This window comes from Patiria miniata, unplaced genomic scaffold, assembly GCF_015706575.1.
Source record: "Patiria miniata isolate m_02_andy unplaced genomic scaffold, ASM1570657v1 HiC_scaffold_13, whole genome shotgun sequence".
NCBI lineage: Eukaryota > Metazoa > Echinodermata > Asteroidea > Valvatida > Asterinidae > Patiria > Patiria miniata.
This window is the reverse complement of record NW_024037051.1, coordinates 18,573,549-18,589,509: the sequence shown is the minus strand read 5'-3', so window position 1 is coordinate 18,589,509 and position 15,961 is coordinate 18,573,549. Positions and strand designations below refer to the sequence as shown.

Here is a 15,961-nt window from a genome sequence, read left to right as displayed (position 1 = left end):
TGATGCTCAAAATGCCAATGCACGTGGCTGGTCTGTAGGAAATGATGTCTTTTGAAAGAGACCTATAGCGGTAGAGTTCGATATAGCGATGTTTTACTGAAACATAAAGAACAGCTACATGTACATGTACAATGAAGGCTGTGGCTAATATTGGATTGATTTTAAAGAAGTTTTATCTACATGTATGTAAATGTCCCTCATGGAGCCTCTCAAGTCTTGCACAATAATGGCTTTCAGCAAAAGTGTTGCATTTGACAAGCAATGACAAACAATAAAACTGCTCAACTGACCTTTCCTCATCTTCTCAAGCCAGGTAATAATTTCCTCATATCCTTGAGACATTTTTTATAGATATTTGAATCGGAAAAAAAATTGGGACAGTCTGTCGATATCGAATATTGGAGTAGTCAACAAATATCAGGTGACTTTTTATGCTGAGGCAGATGTCAAACTGAAGTTTCTGTCTTGTATGTGTAACACAGTTTTGTCATGAAAAAGGAAATTCGCATGTATCGTAAAACGCCCCAAAGCACCTACACAAGCTTACAGTTTAAAAATGGCAAAATTAAGTTCACAAATTTAGAGTTGGATCGAACACAAAAGAACATTTCAAGGATTGAATTAAAAAAATATATATTACATGAGCCCTTTAAAGGGAATGTACAACATTTGCTTTTGCTGCAATTTTCAGAAATAAATAGATTTGGAGGATTAGTATGTTATAGCAAATATTGTTGAACTGACTTTATTTCACGTTTTGGGCTTGTAGATGCTGGAAAAACCAAGAAAACCTATCATATTCTTGTAGTCTGGTTCCCTGACCCCACTTAAGATGAAACGGAGCAATTAATACACTTTGGGGAATTGTAAGGTCGGAGAATAAATCTAGCAAGCTTGAACCCCTTCACAGGTGTGTAATCAATTTCAAAGAAAAGTCAGAATAACTAAATATGAAAAAGTAGGAACAGTTTTTGAAAAAAAGCCAGTTTTTTCCAATGTGTTGGCCGACCAGTGTTGGAAAAATACAGTTTTTCTTCAAAATGACAGCACACCAGGAGCCACGGTTTTAAAGGATGCTTTAGACTGTCATTCCCTGACAATTCAGTAAGGTATTACGTGATAATTTGATCATTCCATTCTTTGATGTTTGCAAATGTTGTATCTTCCCTTTAACTTTCTGTCACTAGGTATAAATACCGGCATTGTTCCCATGTACCTATCCGAAGTCTCCCCGTTCAATCTACGAGGGGCCATCAGCGTCATGAACCAGCTGGGTGTCACCATCGGGATTCTCTTGTCCCAGATCCTTGGTCTTCCCGTTCTACTGGGTAAGAGCACTTCCCATTTATAATTGCCAAGATTTCTTCCCTTTTTTTAACTTACATAAATAAAAACAGGATTTGTAAAGCGCCATTCCATCTACATGTACATGTAAATCATGGCGCTAAAGCAACACAAGATAATGAAAACAGACATATTAACATGAAATTGGAAACAGGTGAGCTTTTAAGTGTTTTCTGAGTAATGAAAATAATGAAATAGTCTCCTGTGATCTGATGCTAGAGTGTATGGTGTTCCAGAGCTTAGGGCCGGCAACAACGAAGGCACGGTCAGTGGAGGTGTTCTTGGATCTCTGCACTGACAATAGTGTGCCATCATTACTGGAACGAAGGCCAGGTCGGCCAGATATGTTGAGCTGGATGAGGTGGTTAAGGTACTGAGAAGCTGTGTGATGGAGACATTTGAAGATGAGGAGGGCTATCTTGAATTCAATTCTTTGCCGGATGGGAAGCCAGTGAAGTTGAGTAAGTAGTGGGGAAGCCGATTCACGCCTGTCAGCGGTAAATAAAAGGCATACAGCATGGTTTTGTAGTCGTTGAAGTTTATCCAGACCTGACTCAGCGATACCATATAGTAGAGAGTTACCATAATCCAGATGGGACAGAACTAATGCACGGATTACGTGGTGACAAGTTTCAAAATCCTGGAACCAGCGAATTTGTGAGGTGTTGCTACCGTAAGTGGACAGGAATACTGCGGTTGAGGTTGAGAACATGACTTAACATTGACATGGTTGATTCAAAATGAACTCCAAGATTGCGGACGGATTGCGATGGCGTGATGATATTGTCCCCTATTTTCAGAGTAATGGGAGGTAAATTGCGGAGTGTGTGTGTTGAGGCCGCTACCAGAAATTCAGTCTTTTTAAGGGGGGTGAGAGTATTGTGTCTTGTATTCGCTGGAATAGTCATGATCACTCAGAGGTTATTGGTTCACGTGGAGTGCTGTGGCCTCGTGGTTAAGGGCATTGGATTTGTGGTCTGCGGGTAAAGCTGCAGGTTGTGGGTTTGAGTCCAGCCTGGGGTTATACAATGTGTGTGCCCTTGGGCAAGGCACTTTGTCACTCATTGCTCCTCTCTACCCCGGAGTAAATCGGAACCTGTGAGGGCAGAGATGGTTATTGTGATTGAATTAGCTTCCTTGTGCCTAACAGGCTGCATCGAGCTGCATACTCCCCACTCCCCAAGGGAGCTGAGATGGTATTTGGAATGTTTCTCAGGCCCAATGAGCAGGGGTAATAATGATGTAGCGTCTTGAGCACCAGTCCTGGTGGATACGTGCGCTTTATAAATACCCACTATTATGTTATTATTAATCGCGTAAGCAGTTTAAGATCAGATTTATTTATTGCAAAGTTGGAAACAACTTTGATCGTCTGGTCTTATTTGCATTCCAACTTTTTCTCAAATGTTGTTACCTACACTTTCAGTATATAGACAAGTTCTACTTTTTCTCCCAATTTTGCAGTTTGTTGGATTTTTTTAAAACAATCATCATTTAAATATCACTGCAAGTATATATGATTTGTGGTCAATTTGTTTCCAAGGGTTTTATTCCAACATCTGCCATTCCAGAAAAACGTTTGGGTGTCTCACCATCATGACGTGAACTACAAGTTGTACCTCTTAGTCTGTCTATTTTGCAGCCTGTTTGTCAATTTGTTCACATGTAAAGTAAATCATGCTTTATTTATCCTTACAGGTACGGACGATCTGTGGTCAGTGTGTCTGGGTTTCGCCGCAGTGCCCGCCGTTTTCCAGCTTCTGTCCCTGCCCTTCTGTCCCGAGAGTCCACGCTATTTACTCATCATCAAAGACAAGCAGAAAAACGCAGAGAAAGGTCAGTTGCCGTGCCTTGAAAAAAGCTGTTGAAATTGTCCCGTGCTAGCAGTACCCAGTACTTGTTGAATCAGGATTTGAAGAAATTTCAATAGACTATGCACAAGTACCCCCTCAACGGCTACAATTGGAGAGTTTGGGGAGACAACAGAGTGGGTCATTTGGCTGTGGTCCCGTGGTTACGGTGTTCGACGCGTGTGCCGTGGTACATGGGTTCAAATCCTGACCGTGGGAACATGGTGCTTGTGCTCTTGAGCAAGGCACTTTACAATTATTGCTTTGTCCTTCGGGTGGGACGTAAAGCCTTAGGTCCCGTGTATTGTGTAATGCACGTTAAAGAACCCAGTAACACTTACCGCTAAGAGAAGGGGTTCGCCCTGGTGTTTCAAGCAGTGGTTGCAATATGCGCCGCAGCACCTTGTAAACCTTTTTAAGGTGCTACATAATGGGTCTCATATTTCTCATAAACTTCATTTACCTGTCTGTAATAATAGACATAATTTCCAGCGCCTTGAGTACCTACATTGTGTAATTGTTGGTAGATGCGTGCGCTATATAAGACTCTGGTATTACATTTGAAATTATTGCAGACAGTGCCTGTTCTGCGAGTTCATAGGCATTCAGAATTAAAATTAGTCATGCATATCTCCCTAACTCCATCAAAATCCATCCCCCGGCCATTTTGATGGATTTTGGGGGACTTGGTTCTGCATGCAGGTTTCACTAAATATTATGGAGTATGACAGATTTAGGCCTGGAGGCCTATTAAAAGCAAAACATGCATTTGGAAACAGTGTGATTGATGAATTTTACCGTTTAGTAAAAGACAGTTATGTACCAGGGAGTATATGTATGTCATTAAAACATGTAATATTTTTAAGTCAATAAAACAGTCTACTTTCAGTCACTACATGTACATAACTTAGACTACATGTACCTGCCTATAATGATTGCATAGGCCTACATGTTAACGTTATCACTTTTTGAGTTAGTGACAGACTTTTTGTGTGAAATCTGTCATAATTGTGAAGTTACGCAACATGAAAGCATTGAACTGGCATAATAAAATGTGGTGTACCGTAAGTGAAACGATCGGTATGGGGTGCTGGAATGTTTTGCAGTAAATATTTTATAATCTAAAGGGCTTTAACAACGAACCACCATCTACATGATCTACACAAACGTTACCGTGGACAAAAAAGTGACACCTGACAATAAAAGGCTGCAGCTTTACGATAAAATAACATCACAGTCATGTGTGTATGTGCAGATTTTTTGGGTTTTGAATATTCAAACTAGCAAAAAGCTATTCGAATAGCTTTTTGCCAGTTTGGATATTCAAAAAAAAATTGTATATTCGATCGTCAACCTAATGGTTGATGATCGAATGTACAATTTTTTCAGTTTATTTGCGACAGCCCTAATATATAAATGAAATTATTCAAACAGCTTTCTTTTCAAACCAAATCGCTCTCTCTCTCTGTCTTTCTTTGTCTAATTCATGCAGCCTTGGTGTGGCTGCGACGCGACACCCAGATCACGGACGAGATTGCCGAGATGCGGCGAGAGCACGCGGAGGAGCAGAAGGAGGAACGCATCAGCGTCTTGCAGCTCTTCAAGCGCAGCTCACTGCGCCGGCCGCTCTTCATCAGCGTCATCATGCAGTTGTCGCAGCAACTGTCTGGCATCACTGCGGTAAGCCGGGGAGTTTATTTTTACCCTCACGAAATGACGCGTCAGTATTATGGCGCTTCTTAACTATTATTGGAAAAGATGCTAACTAAGGCCAAAAAAAAAGTCTCCGGTTTCTGATATGGAGCTTGCCCAAAAAGTGGTGTGGCGACGCAGCTATTTTTTTTTGTACCTGATTTTTTTGCTTCAAATGTCGGCTGATGATTGCAAATGGTGCCCGACTTGGCGACTAAACTTAGTGCAAATATATGGGAGTCCAGAGAGGCCATACATGTATAAAGCTTATACTCGACCATAACCCAATCTAAAAACACGTTAAAATTGTGCAGCAGCAGGATTCCAGTCAAACCAGTGAGTTTGGCAGTTTTGACTTTTTCATTACTTCGACGCGCATGGCTACGGCGACGTGCGCGCATACCAGAAACCGGAGACTTTTTTTTTTTGCCTAATGGCTCTGTACACAAGTATCCCCTAAATGGTTAGAAAGGGGGAGTTGGGGAGAGGACTGGAAGAGACATTTCAATGCATTTCAACAACTAGCCTGATGCTCACGAGAAGACCCTATAGCTTTATGCACATTTGGCATAAAACAAGTTTTGCATAGTACTGGTACTCGGCGCTACATGTATAAGCGCGAACCAGTACCCACACTCGGTGGGCGTTTTCGAATCCCTGTTCTTGACAACACGCGTGTAACACGAGAACGTGTTCTCGAGCTGGTTGTTACGAACGCGCGGGTGCGTGTCGCATCGATATAAAGCAATGCAAAATGGCCGACAGTCGTCTGAATTTGTACTTGGGCCTATTCCAAATGAAGGAGGACGACTGTTGCAAAACCGGACATGATGGGATGAAATTACAGACCTGCACTATAATGGTATTCTTATTCCAATCATTAGGGTATTAGCAAAAAAAACAAACCACAAAACAACTAACGAATCTGCACAGTCCGCCATTTTGTTCAAGCTGCACCTCGCCGAACCCTCCATCAACCGGGGAGTGAAAAAATCGATCCGCGAACGCCCTCTCGGGTCTGTTCGTCACGTTCGAGACCGCTGTTCTCGTGTCGGGTTAATCCGAGTGTTGTCAAGAAGAGGGATTCGAAAACGCCCGGTATGTCCCGTCCAGGGGGATCTCAAAAGTAGTAAACACATACACAGTGTCCGTACCAGAAATCAGACTAGACAAGCTAAAGCTTGTGCGCGTAATTAAATTTCCATTTCAAGAAAATTCTGCCTCTTACGTTAAAAGGAATATATACAACATTTGCAAACATCGAAAAATAAAACTACCAAGTTTTTAAGAAATACCTTACTAGGATGTTGGTAAATGACAGTCTAAAGCATCCTGTAAAATTATGGCACCTGGTGTGAAGTCATTTTCAAGAAAATGGTATTTTTGTATACATTTCCAACGGGGCCGACCTAACCTAACTATATTTCAACTACTGCTCCAAATTTACCCTTTTTTCAGTCCAAATTTTGTTTGTTATTGGTTACATGTTCATGAACGGATGCAGGCCAGCTAGACTGGTTCCCTTACCTTACAATTTTCTGGCAACTATAAATTGATCCATTTCATCTTTAGTGGAGTCAGGGAACCAGACTACTCGAACAATTTTGTTTTTCTTGGTTTTTCCAGCATTTTCGAACACAAAACTTCAAACATGTCAGTGTAACAGTATTTGATATATAATACTAACCCCTCAAATACTCCATTTCTGAAAATTACAGCAAAAGCCAATGATGTACGTGTACATTCCCTTTTAGCTCTTTACTATGTTTACCCAATTTATGCTGAATAAGATTTTAAGGCTTGCATGGTGGAGTCGGCGATGAAGTGGAAGTTAATTTTCTTTTTTGCGTTAATGTTTACAGTCTCTGTGAAATGCAGAGAAGCTAGGGCTGTTTGTGGAAAATCATGTGTTAAGAGCTTCATGAAACTGGACCAGTGGGCCAAGCTTAGCAGAAAATAGTGCTCGAAAAGGTGTTTGGCGAATCAAAATCTGTTTGCAGTAAACATTAAGAAACGTAGCGGCTGGCAACGTTTTGTTGCATATATTTTTTTTATTTTGATGAAAACAATCTTTGAACTAGTGACAGGCAAGATGCACCACTTGCCATTTTAGCTTGCTATAATTTGGCTACTACACAAATCTCTCTGCAAAAGCACAGAGAGATAAACTGCTTCGTATAGAAATTAGTAAGCTGCTTCGTACATTTGATTTAAGCTTATTCATTCATTATGCTTTCCCACCTTAACATCTGCTGTGAGTTTCATCAGCAATTTTGTTTTGTTTAACCGTTGTGCAGGTACTTTACTACTCGTCACTGATTTTTGTCGCTGCCGGTGTGTCTGAAGACAACGCGAAATACGCCACCCTGAGTACAGGGGCTGTCATGGTCATCATGACTATTGTCAGTGTAAGTATTGTCGTCTGAACCAGTTGAAATCTATAACTCATTCAATCAGATCTTTTTGTTGGGGACTTCCAAATTGCAAAATTAAATTTGCATCACTAGTGCTCAACAACAAATTCAAGTTTTATTTTCTTTTTAACAGTAACTCCCTAGACATGTTTGCTAGGATGCAAACTCAATCCTGCAAAGTCCTCCAACTGCCTCCATGTGAAAATTGCATACAGCCTCAATCCTGTAAAGTCCTCCATTATTCTTTGATTGTGATCCTTGAAGGGGTGACCACTGCCTCAATCCTACAAAAATGAGCAAACATTCTGCATAGTAAGGATATCTCAGTATCGGAGAATTTGGTGTGTCTTCCACGCTTATTATTCGTAGTAGCTTCCTTCTTTAATAGTAGTGTTTATGCCATTTTTTTCTGTTTTATGGACATTTTAAAAATTACTCAAGAGTACTCGACTACTGGCGAGTAATTTCTCTGCGAGAACTCGAGTAGGAAAATCCACTACTCCCCAAGGCCTTTTGCATATTACCTTTAAAGGGAAGATACAACATTTGCAAACATCGAAAAATAAAACTACCAAGTTTTTACGAAATACCTTACTAGGATGTTGGTAAGTGACAGTCACAAGCATTCTGTAAAATTACGGCACCTGGTGTGAAGTCATTTTCAAGAAAATGGTATTTTTGTATACATTTCCAACGATCGTTGGCCGACCACCGTTGGAAAAACCTAACTATTGTTCAACTACTGCTCCATATTTACCATTTGTTTCAGTTCAAATTGTGTTTTCTATTGGTTACATGTTCATGAATGGGTGCAGGCCAGCTAGACTGGTTCCCTTACCTTACAATTTTCCGGCATCTATAAATTGATCCATTTCATCTTTAGTGGAGTCAGGGAACCAGACTACTGAAACATTTTTGTTTTTCTTGGTTTTTTCGAGCATTTTCGGACACAACACTTCAAACATGTCAGTGTAACAATATTTTGATCTATTATACTAACCCCTCAACTAGTTCATTTCTGAAAATTACAGTGAAAGCCAATGATGTACATTCCCTTTAAGTTTGAATATCCCAACTAAAGTGTTCTAACTATAGTTTGGATGCGTATACTCTACCCTCACTCGTTGCACCTTCAAGGCAGTACTAATTTACTAGCCATGCCGTACGTACAAGTCAACCATAGTTGGGCCATCCCAACTTGAACACTTCCAACTTACAATGTATGTTGGGATCGATGGTGCAGTTGGCGTGTAACATTACCACTAACACTGACCACTATCACATGCAAATGCAATAAAACTTGGACTTGACGTTGATTGTTCTGTCGCCCTCTATCATCCAGGTACCCCTAATGGATCGCAGCGGTCGTCGCTTGTTGCACCTCGTCGGTCTGGGCATCATGGCAGTGTCAGCCGCCTTACTTACAATCTTCCTTTTTGTTAAGGTATGCTCCCTTCCCCCCCAAAAAATCTACTTAGCGCACCCCTTCCTTTCCCTGCCCATCCATACTCTCTTGTGTTAAAAAACATAGATGAACAAATCTGAAATATTTGATAGATCCAAAATGATAGACAGATCCTTCAAATTGCCGTTTTTGGTTTAGCTGTGTATTTTTTGCATGGGGTGGGGGGAGGTGGTGGTTGTTCTTCAGTTCAATTGAGTTGAACAGGCCTTGCAATAAAATTAGCCAGCCACAGTGCCAAAAATCAATGACGCAAAGGAGCATCTAACACTGAGAAGTTGATTTCCAGATATTTCTGAAACCTTTCAACAGCTTTCGATTACACCCCCCCCCCAAGTTTTGTCACCTTTGAAAAATGAAGTACTTGTCAAACATTAAGTTGAGCCATGTCTTTCTGAGAAACATAATTTGTTTTTTTGCTTTGGTCATATATTATAATATGTTTTTGTTTGTTGTTGTCATTTTACTCCTGAAGGAAACCTGGTCTCCTGCGTCCTACATTAGCGTTGTCTGTGTTATGTTCTTCACGTTAGGATTTGCCATAGGGCCAGGTAAAATGAAAATTATGTTTGTTGTAGTCTTCTCTTTTGCTTTGGCCTTGTAAAGATAATAACTGCTTCATGACTTTCTCCATCAGGTAAAACTTGTAAAATCTGCTACCAGTATAGGGCACTTTCTTTTGGCAGAAAATCTTGGTTCTTGGTTAGTTCTTCTCCTAAATACTCCGTAGGGGAGTTTTAACAGGAGGCCAGAAACACCGGGGCAAACGCCTTCTCTTAGCGATAAGTATCACTGGGTTCTTTTGCGTGCATTGCATTACACAACACACGGGAACTACGGGTCCCATCTGAAGGACACAGCAATAATGGTTAAGTGCCTTGCAATTGCTCAAGGGCACAAGTATCCAGACCTGGGCTCAGACCCACGCAACTGTTGCCTCTGAAACACCAGAGCATGAGTCCAGTGCTCTTAACTGCTAGGCCATGACCCTCCAAATACCGGGCGTATTCTAAGGTCTTTGAGGGTCAGAAAGTTTGAGGTTAAGGTGACCAACTCCTGCAGTTGTATCATCACAAGCCATTCACGACCTATCCAGTTTCCAGGAATGTCATAAGCTTTCCAAATGAATTGTTACAAATGTATTTCTTTTTCAGTGTTTATCCTGGTTTTCGTCATTAATTTTTGATTTATTTATTTAAATCGGTTTAGTTATTGAATTATTGTTTTAAAATTTTGGTATTATTGGCTGCAAGACAAATAATTCTGGTTAAAGTGGTCAGAAATTGCCTCAGATCGCACCACAGAGCATCTAGAATCCCCCCCAAAAATTTGACCCACTTTTTGGGGGGCCCCCCTCCAAAAAAAAAAATTGTGTTCTGGATCCGCCCTTGGGGTAGGCCAGCTGGTTCCTCCCCATAATCAGCCAGTCTGCTTGCAAAAAGAATCCGTTTGTCCCCAAAATCAAACCCTTTTTTTTTCAGACGTTTGCAGACTTAAAAAAAAAAAGGGGGGAGGGTGGGAAATTAGGTTTTTTGGTTGGAATGTTTATTTATTTATTGGATTATTTATTTATTTATGTATTTATTTATTTATTGCTTTAACTGGGTAGCCCATTCAGTGGAATCCACTGGTCTCCCATGGGGCCCTGAAAAGAGAAGACAATGTGAAGAAAATATAGTTTTAGATGTGGGAAGAAAACCCCAGAAGAATATTCTGGGTAAAGCCCACGGAATCAAGTAGAGGCTGAAAACCCAATCCACGTAATTGGCCCAGGCAGGAATCGAACCCGGGTCACAGTGGTGGAAGGTGAGGAAAGTACCGCTACGCCAACCTGACTGACATTACAAGTTGAAAATGTTTTAAAAAAAAGAAAAAAGGAACTTGTTGAAGACTACAGGGAAAGCAACTTTAAAGCTATAGTCCATCATTTGTAGTTAGTGCATTTTGTTCGTTTGAAGCAACAAAAGTGTTCGAAATCTAATGAAGGATACTGAGCAACTAACCTGATGAAGTTTCAGCTAAGCTTCAGCTTCATATTCCGAGAAAAGCAGCATTCTAAGATCTAAATTTCAAATCAAAAGTTACTGAATCATGTTTTGAATTGTTTTGAATTGCAGCTATACGCGGCGTCGCTCACTGATCCGACGAATTATAACAACCGCGTGCGCATGTGCGTCGTTCCAATACTTGTGCGCGCTGCGCTGAATAACAAAACGAACTACTAATTTAAATTTTCCTACGGTGCTTCTTAAGAATCAGCGTTGGAAATGCCTTCTTTCGTTGATTACTTCAAAATGACAGCTTCCCAGAAAGAATAATTTCACAGGGAGTTTAGTTCCCTTACTATCTTTCAACCAAGTTTGTTTTTCAACAATAATTACGCCAGTTACTTTTCGGATGGCTGCAAATGATGGACTATAGCTTTAAGCAGAGCCATAAAATTGGGATCGGATCAGCTTCTCTCACGCTGGTCAAACCCAATGTACCATTTACTTGATTCATTTTCCCAACAGGTTCCATACCTTGGCTGATTGTGGCCGAGCTGTTCTCCCAGGGCCCCAGGCCAGCTGCCATCAGCATCGCGTTCTGCGTCAACTGGACCGCCAACTTTGCTGTGGGACTACTCTTCCCAATCCTACAGGTAACACACAGTTGGCATGCTGGGGAAAGTATACATGTCGTCACCGTTTTGACGAAGTGACGAATCCGTCCAAAACCGAGATTTTCAGAAATCTGAGATTTTTTGATATTCTAACATTTTATGATGTCCTTTACACGATAACCAATTCCGAGACACAACATTCCATCGTTCGTTAACTACTCTAATTACACAAAGTATTAAAAATGCTACGCACTGAGTTTTTCATTCTGACGAAGTGACGAATCTCTGTTTGTCACTTAGTCTCATTGATTTTACACGTGTGCTATATTTTGAAATATAAAGCCTCCACGATTTGCGTTTTGACGAAGTGACGAATCTGCGTACTACAGTGTATACATTTTATATACGCGCACGCTGTGTACAAACATATGCCTCATTTTTGTGAAGAAGTAGATTTTCCGTGTTGGCAAAGCGACAGATATCTTTAGTAATTAATATCTTCTAATTACACACGATTTATGAACAGACATGACAGAGTGAATTGTTTTTGGCTGTTTAACTCCTGGGCTATTGTCTCAGTTATATATTTTTCAATTCTGGGGGAAAAATGTACACAAAAATGCAAATTGAAAAAAAACCCACCAACTTCAAATGCAATTTTCTCAAAACTTGGTTTTGCATCTGCGTGCACAGATGTGACCTGTTCTGTCAAAAGCAGACGCTTCTGGGCAGAGGTTGAAATTGAGATAGGGCCAAAAAACGCTGTGGGGTGATTTTTATCGATTTTCAAATGTTTGCATATTTGTAATCCTGAACATGTCTAAAATATATTATAAAAGTTTGAAACCCTAATTCAAACTCTACATATACTATTTTTGATGATTTTGATAAGGTATATCAGTTAAAGAAATAACTGTTTTGTGACGTTCGTGGCCATTTTCTCCGTTTTCTATTTTTCGACACAATGAACTTCAAAATAGCATAACTCTGCCCAGGAATGACCGGTTTCAAAAATTAAACCACCTATTAAAAGGAAAAAGAACATATGTTAACAATATGAAAAAAAAATCATTTTTGACCTTATGCCCAGAAAAGTCTGATTTTGACAGAACAGGTCACAGATGTGTCACTTCGTCAAAACAGTGACAATGTAGTCTTTGGACAACCTAAGATGTTAAGGATTTATTATTTTTTTTCCAAATAATATTTTTGAGAAATCTGAACATGGGAACTTAACTTGAATCTAATCTGGTTCAATGGTATTTGGCATTTTTGCTGGTGACCGGTATTTTCTTTTACAGAAAGCCCTGCAGAACTACGTCTTCATCATCTTCATCGTTCTTCTGGTCATCTTCTTCGTCTTCACCTTCTTTTTTGTGCCGGAGACCAAGAACAAGAGCTTTGAGGAAATCAGCGCATTGTTCAAGGACAAAAAAGACCACTACCAAGCGGAGGAAGCTGGAGTGAGTAACACAAGTTATCATGATAACGAAAAAGATGCTATTTAATATATGCCTTTCCCCCTTGTTCCCCGACATCTCAAGTGGGGATACTAACCCAGCTTCTTCCAGAATCTTTTAACCGTAACTCCTTGGGCTTTTTTTTAATTTGAGTGTTTCTGAATCTTTGAACTTACTCCACTCAGCAGGAAAACAATATCACATTCTTTTTGTACTAACTTTGGAAGTGCGCCAAGAACCATGTAAATGGGCTCTGTGCGCAAACAAGAGAGGGTGCTTTTTTATCTCTTTCAAGAGTCCCAGTGGCAGGGACACAATGTGCGCGCGAATGCTGTTTCCTCCACATACATCAAAGCACGGCTAATTTTATTCTACGTGTGCAATGAGCTGTAATGTCTTCGTGTGAGTGTCGTGTGTCGTAGGCAATGCATTTAAAGCTACAGTCCATCATTTGTAATTTGTGCATTTTGTTCGTTTGAAGCAACAAAAGAGTTCAAAATCTAATGAAGGATACTAAGCAACTAACCTGATAAAGTTTCAGCTAAGCTTCAGCTGTACATTCCGAGAAAAACAGCATTCTAAGATCTCAATTTCAAATCAAAAGTTACTGAATCATGTTTTGAATTGCAGCTATACGCGACGTCGCGCACTGATCCGACGAATTATAACAACCGTGCGCGCGTGTGCGTCGTTCCAATACTTGTGCGCGCTGCGCTGAATAACAAAACGAACCACTAATTTAAATTTTCCTTCGGTGCTTCTTAAGAATCACCGTTGGAAATGCCTTCTTTCGTTGATTACTTCAAAATGACAGCTTCCCAGAAAGAATAATTTCACAGGGAGTTTAGTCCCCTTACTATCTTTCAACCAAGTTTGTTTTTCAACAGTAATTACGCCAGTTACTTTTCGGATGGCTGCAAATGATGGACTATAGCTTTAAATGTCTCTCCCAGTGGTCTCCCCAAACGCTCCCTTTCTTACCGTTGAGGGGGTACTTGTGCACAGAGCCAATCCACATAGTTTGGGGAATTCGCTCTTTTCACACGTCCGCCATGGGCATGTAGAGCGTGATCTGGCAACTTAACACAATGAATATAGCCGGTTCAGTGATTCCCGTGTCGGGGTTCAGATTGCTGAACCGGCTATTTGTATTGTGTAAAGTTGCCAGATCGAGGCTGTGCATGCCCAATGGCGGAGTGTGAAAAGAGCGAATTCTGCAAAAAAGCTTACTACATGTAGTACATTGTTGCTGTTCTTTCTGTTTCTATTCATACAAAAAGTCCAGTCGCAATGGTGGTAACAGTTTGTGTGCAACAAACCCATTTTCATGTTTTGCATGTTCAGAATTGTCAATCGAAAACGTCTCTTTGCAATGATTTTAACTGCTATACACTCCTGTGTGCTTAATTTTAACAGCTTTCGCTGTATTCAGTAGTCTTAGAATTAATTAATTGGTGATTAGAATTTGCAGCATGTGAAATCAATATGCATGCTCTCAAACTGCATTTGCAGAAAAAAACTATCATTTAAAACTCGGCAACTAAGCGTTTATGTGTTCAGAAAGTGACATGAAAACCTTTGGTATTATCTTACCCACTGGACTTTTTTGGTGATGGGGCCCTGTTTGCTATGTTATTGCACTACCATGTTTTATTTAAAGGTGTCTTGGATCATTTGCATTCATTTCCCAAAAATAACCCACTGAATCATTACCAAAAAAAGCATACTTGGAAATATCGTACTGGATTTAAACACCCCGTAAAATTATTCAGTCTGGCTTACTGTCATTTAGAAGAAATCAGAAAATCTAAGTCATTCCCAACAATCAGTCAATTGACTGATATTTGGAATGTTGTTGACGAAATTGTATTTCGTGATCAAAAAGTTGTGCATTGGTTTTCACTGTTTTCTCGAAAAGTATAATATCCACTGAGTTGAAAGTGCAACAGGTTAGGATTTGAACCTTTGCCTTTGGATTTTGAGTGGTGTTATAATTGGAAACGAACAAGATGCATGAAAAGCAAATGATCTGTTATGCCTTTAAATTCAAAGATTTCTGCAACTCTTGTAAGTTGCTTATCTGTCTTTGTTATTTGTTATTTTACGAGGCATTTTTCGAACAGTCAATTTGTGCACATCATGCCATCCAAGTTTTGATCTGTACATACAACAAATATGCGGGTAATTTTAATATATACTTATAGTTCATTGTCCAGTACCACTCTAGATCAAATATTAACTATGTCGTAGAAAAAGAAATTGACAATTCTTTAGTCTGGATTGCTGATATGTAACATCTAAACTGTAGATTACGTATTGATCATTAGCAATGATAAAAACAAAATTGGTTCTCAGGAACTAGAAATTACAATTCAAACTCATGCTGCATATTTGTAAATATTTTGAGAATGTGTGCTAAAACAATCTTATGACTCATACATTTCTAATTAGGTTTCATTAATTAGTAAATTTCTCTTTCGGTCATGAAACAGTTTTCCTTTTTTTCCTATTGGATATTCTCAGCTGGTATTTTTTTTTTTTTTTTTTTACAGTTGTGATGCGATCAAGCTAAATGAGTTGTTTGTCAGGAACTTTCATGTGGAGATTCAGGCCAAAATAGGGCCACGTGCATCACTTAATCACACCTCTTGGTGTTCCGACTTCCATAAGATGGTTTCAGCATGCGGTTTTCACATCAGTAATGCTCAGATTGTGCTCTTTTAAAAACTGTAAAAAAAAAAAAAAAATGACCAAGGTCGCCAAACGACTCATTTATTAGCTTGATCGCATCACATTTGTTGCACAAAAGAATTAAGGCCCAAAAGCGTAATACAGCTTTAGAACATTTCTTATTTAAATTGTCCGTTCCTTTCCACAACCAACTACCCTGAAGTATTAACATAATATATTGTACAGACACAATTTATATACAGTCTTTTTATATTGGAATTGCAGATTAATATTCAAAAATCTTTTCATACACTAATAGTGGTGGGATTTAAATCCGGATTTTTCATATTCGGTTTGTATTCAGTTTCAATTTTAGAAACCAGATATTCGAAACCGACCTTGAACAGAAATTAAGCTCACTGTTTTTGTGACACAAGCTACAGAACACAACTGGACCATCCCCCAAT

At 39.6% G+C, this 15,961-nt stretch overlaps 1 protein-coding gene across 1 annotated transcript in view; it reads left to right on the top strand.

Annotated features, from left to right (window-relative positions):
* The window catches only part of LOC119721446 (solute carrier family 2, facilitated glucose transporter member 3-like), a 46,121-nt gene that overhangs the window by 17,833 nt on the left and 12,327 nt on the right, over positions 1–15,961 (top strand). Inside the window, exons 5-12 of the mRNA XM_038191525.1 lie at positions 1,188–1,328; positions 3,043–3,180; positions 4,687–4,874; positions 7,184–7,294; positions 8,643–8,744; positions 9,238–9,313; positions 11,276–11,403; positions 12,666–12,827. Coding sequence (XP_038047453.1) covers positions 1,188–1,328; positions 3,043–3,180; positions 4,687–4,874; positions 7,184–7,294; positions 8,643–8,744; positions 9,238–9,313; positions 11,276–11,403; positions 12,666–12,827 — 1,046 coding nt within the window. The remainder of the gene's footprint in view (positions 1–1,187; positions 1,329–3,042; positions 3,181–4,686; positions 4,875–7,183; positions 7,295–8,642; positions 8,745–9,237; positions 9,314–11,275; positions 11,404–12,665; positions 12,828–15,961) is intronic.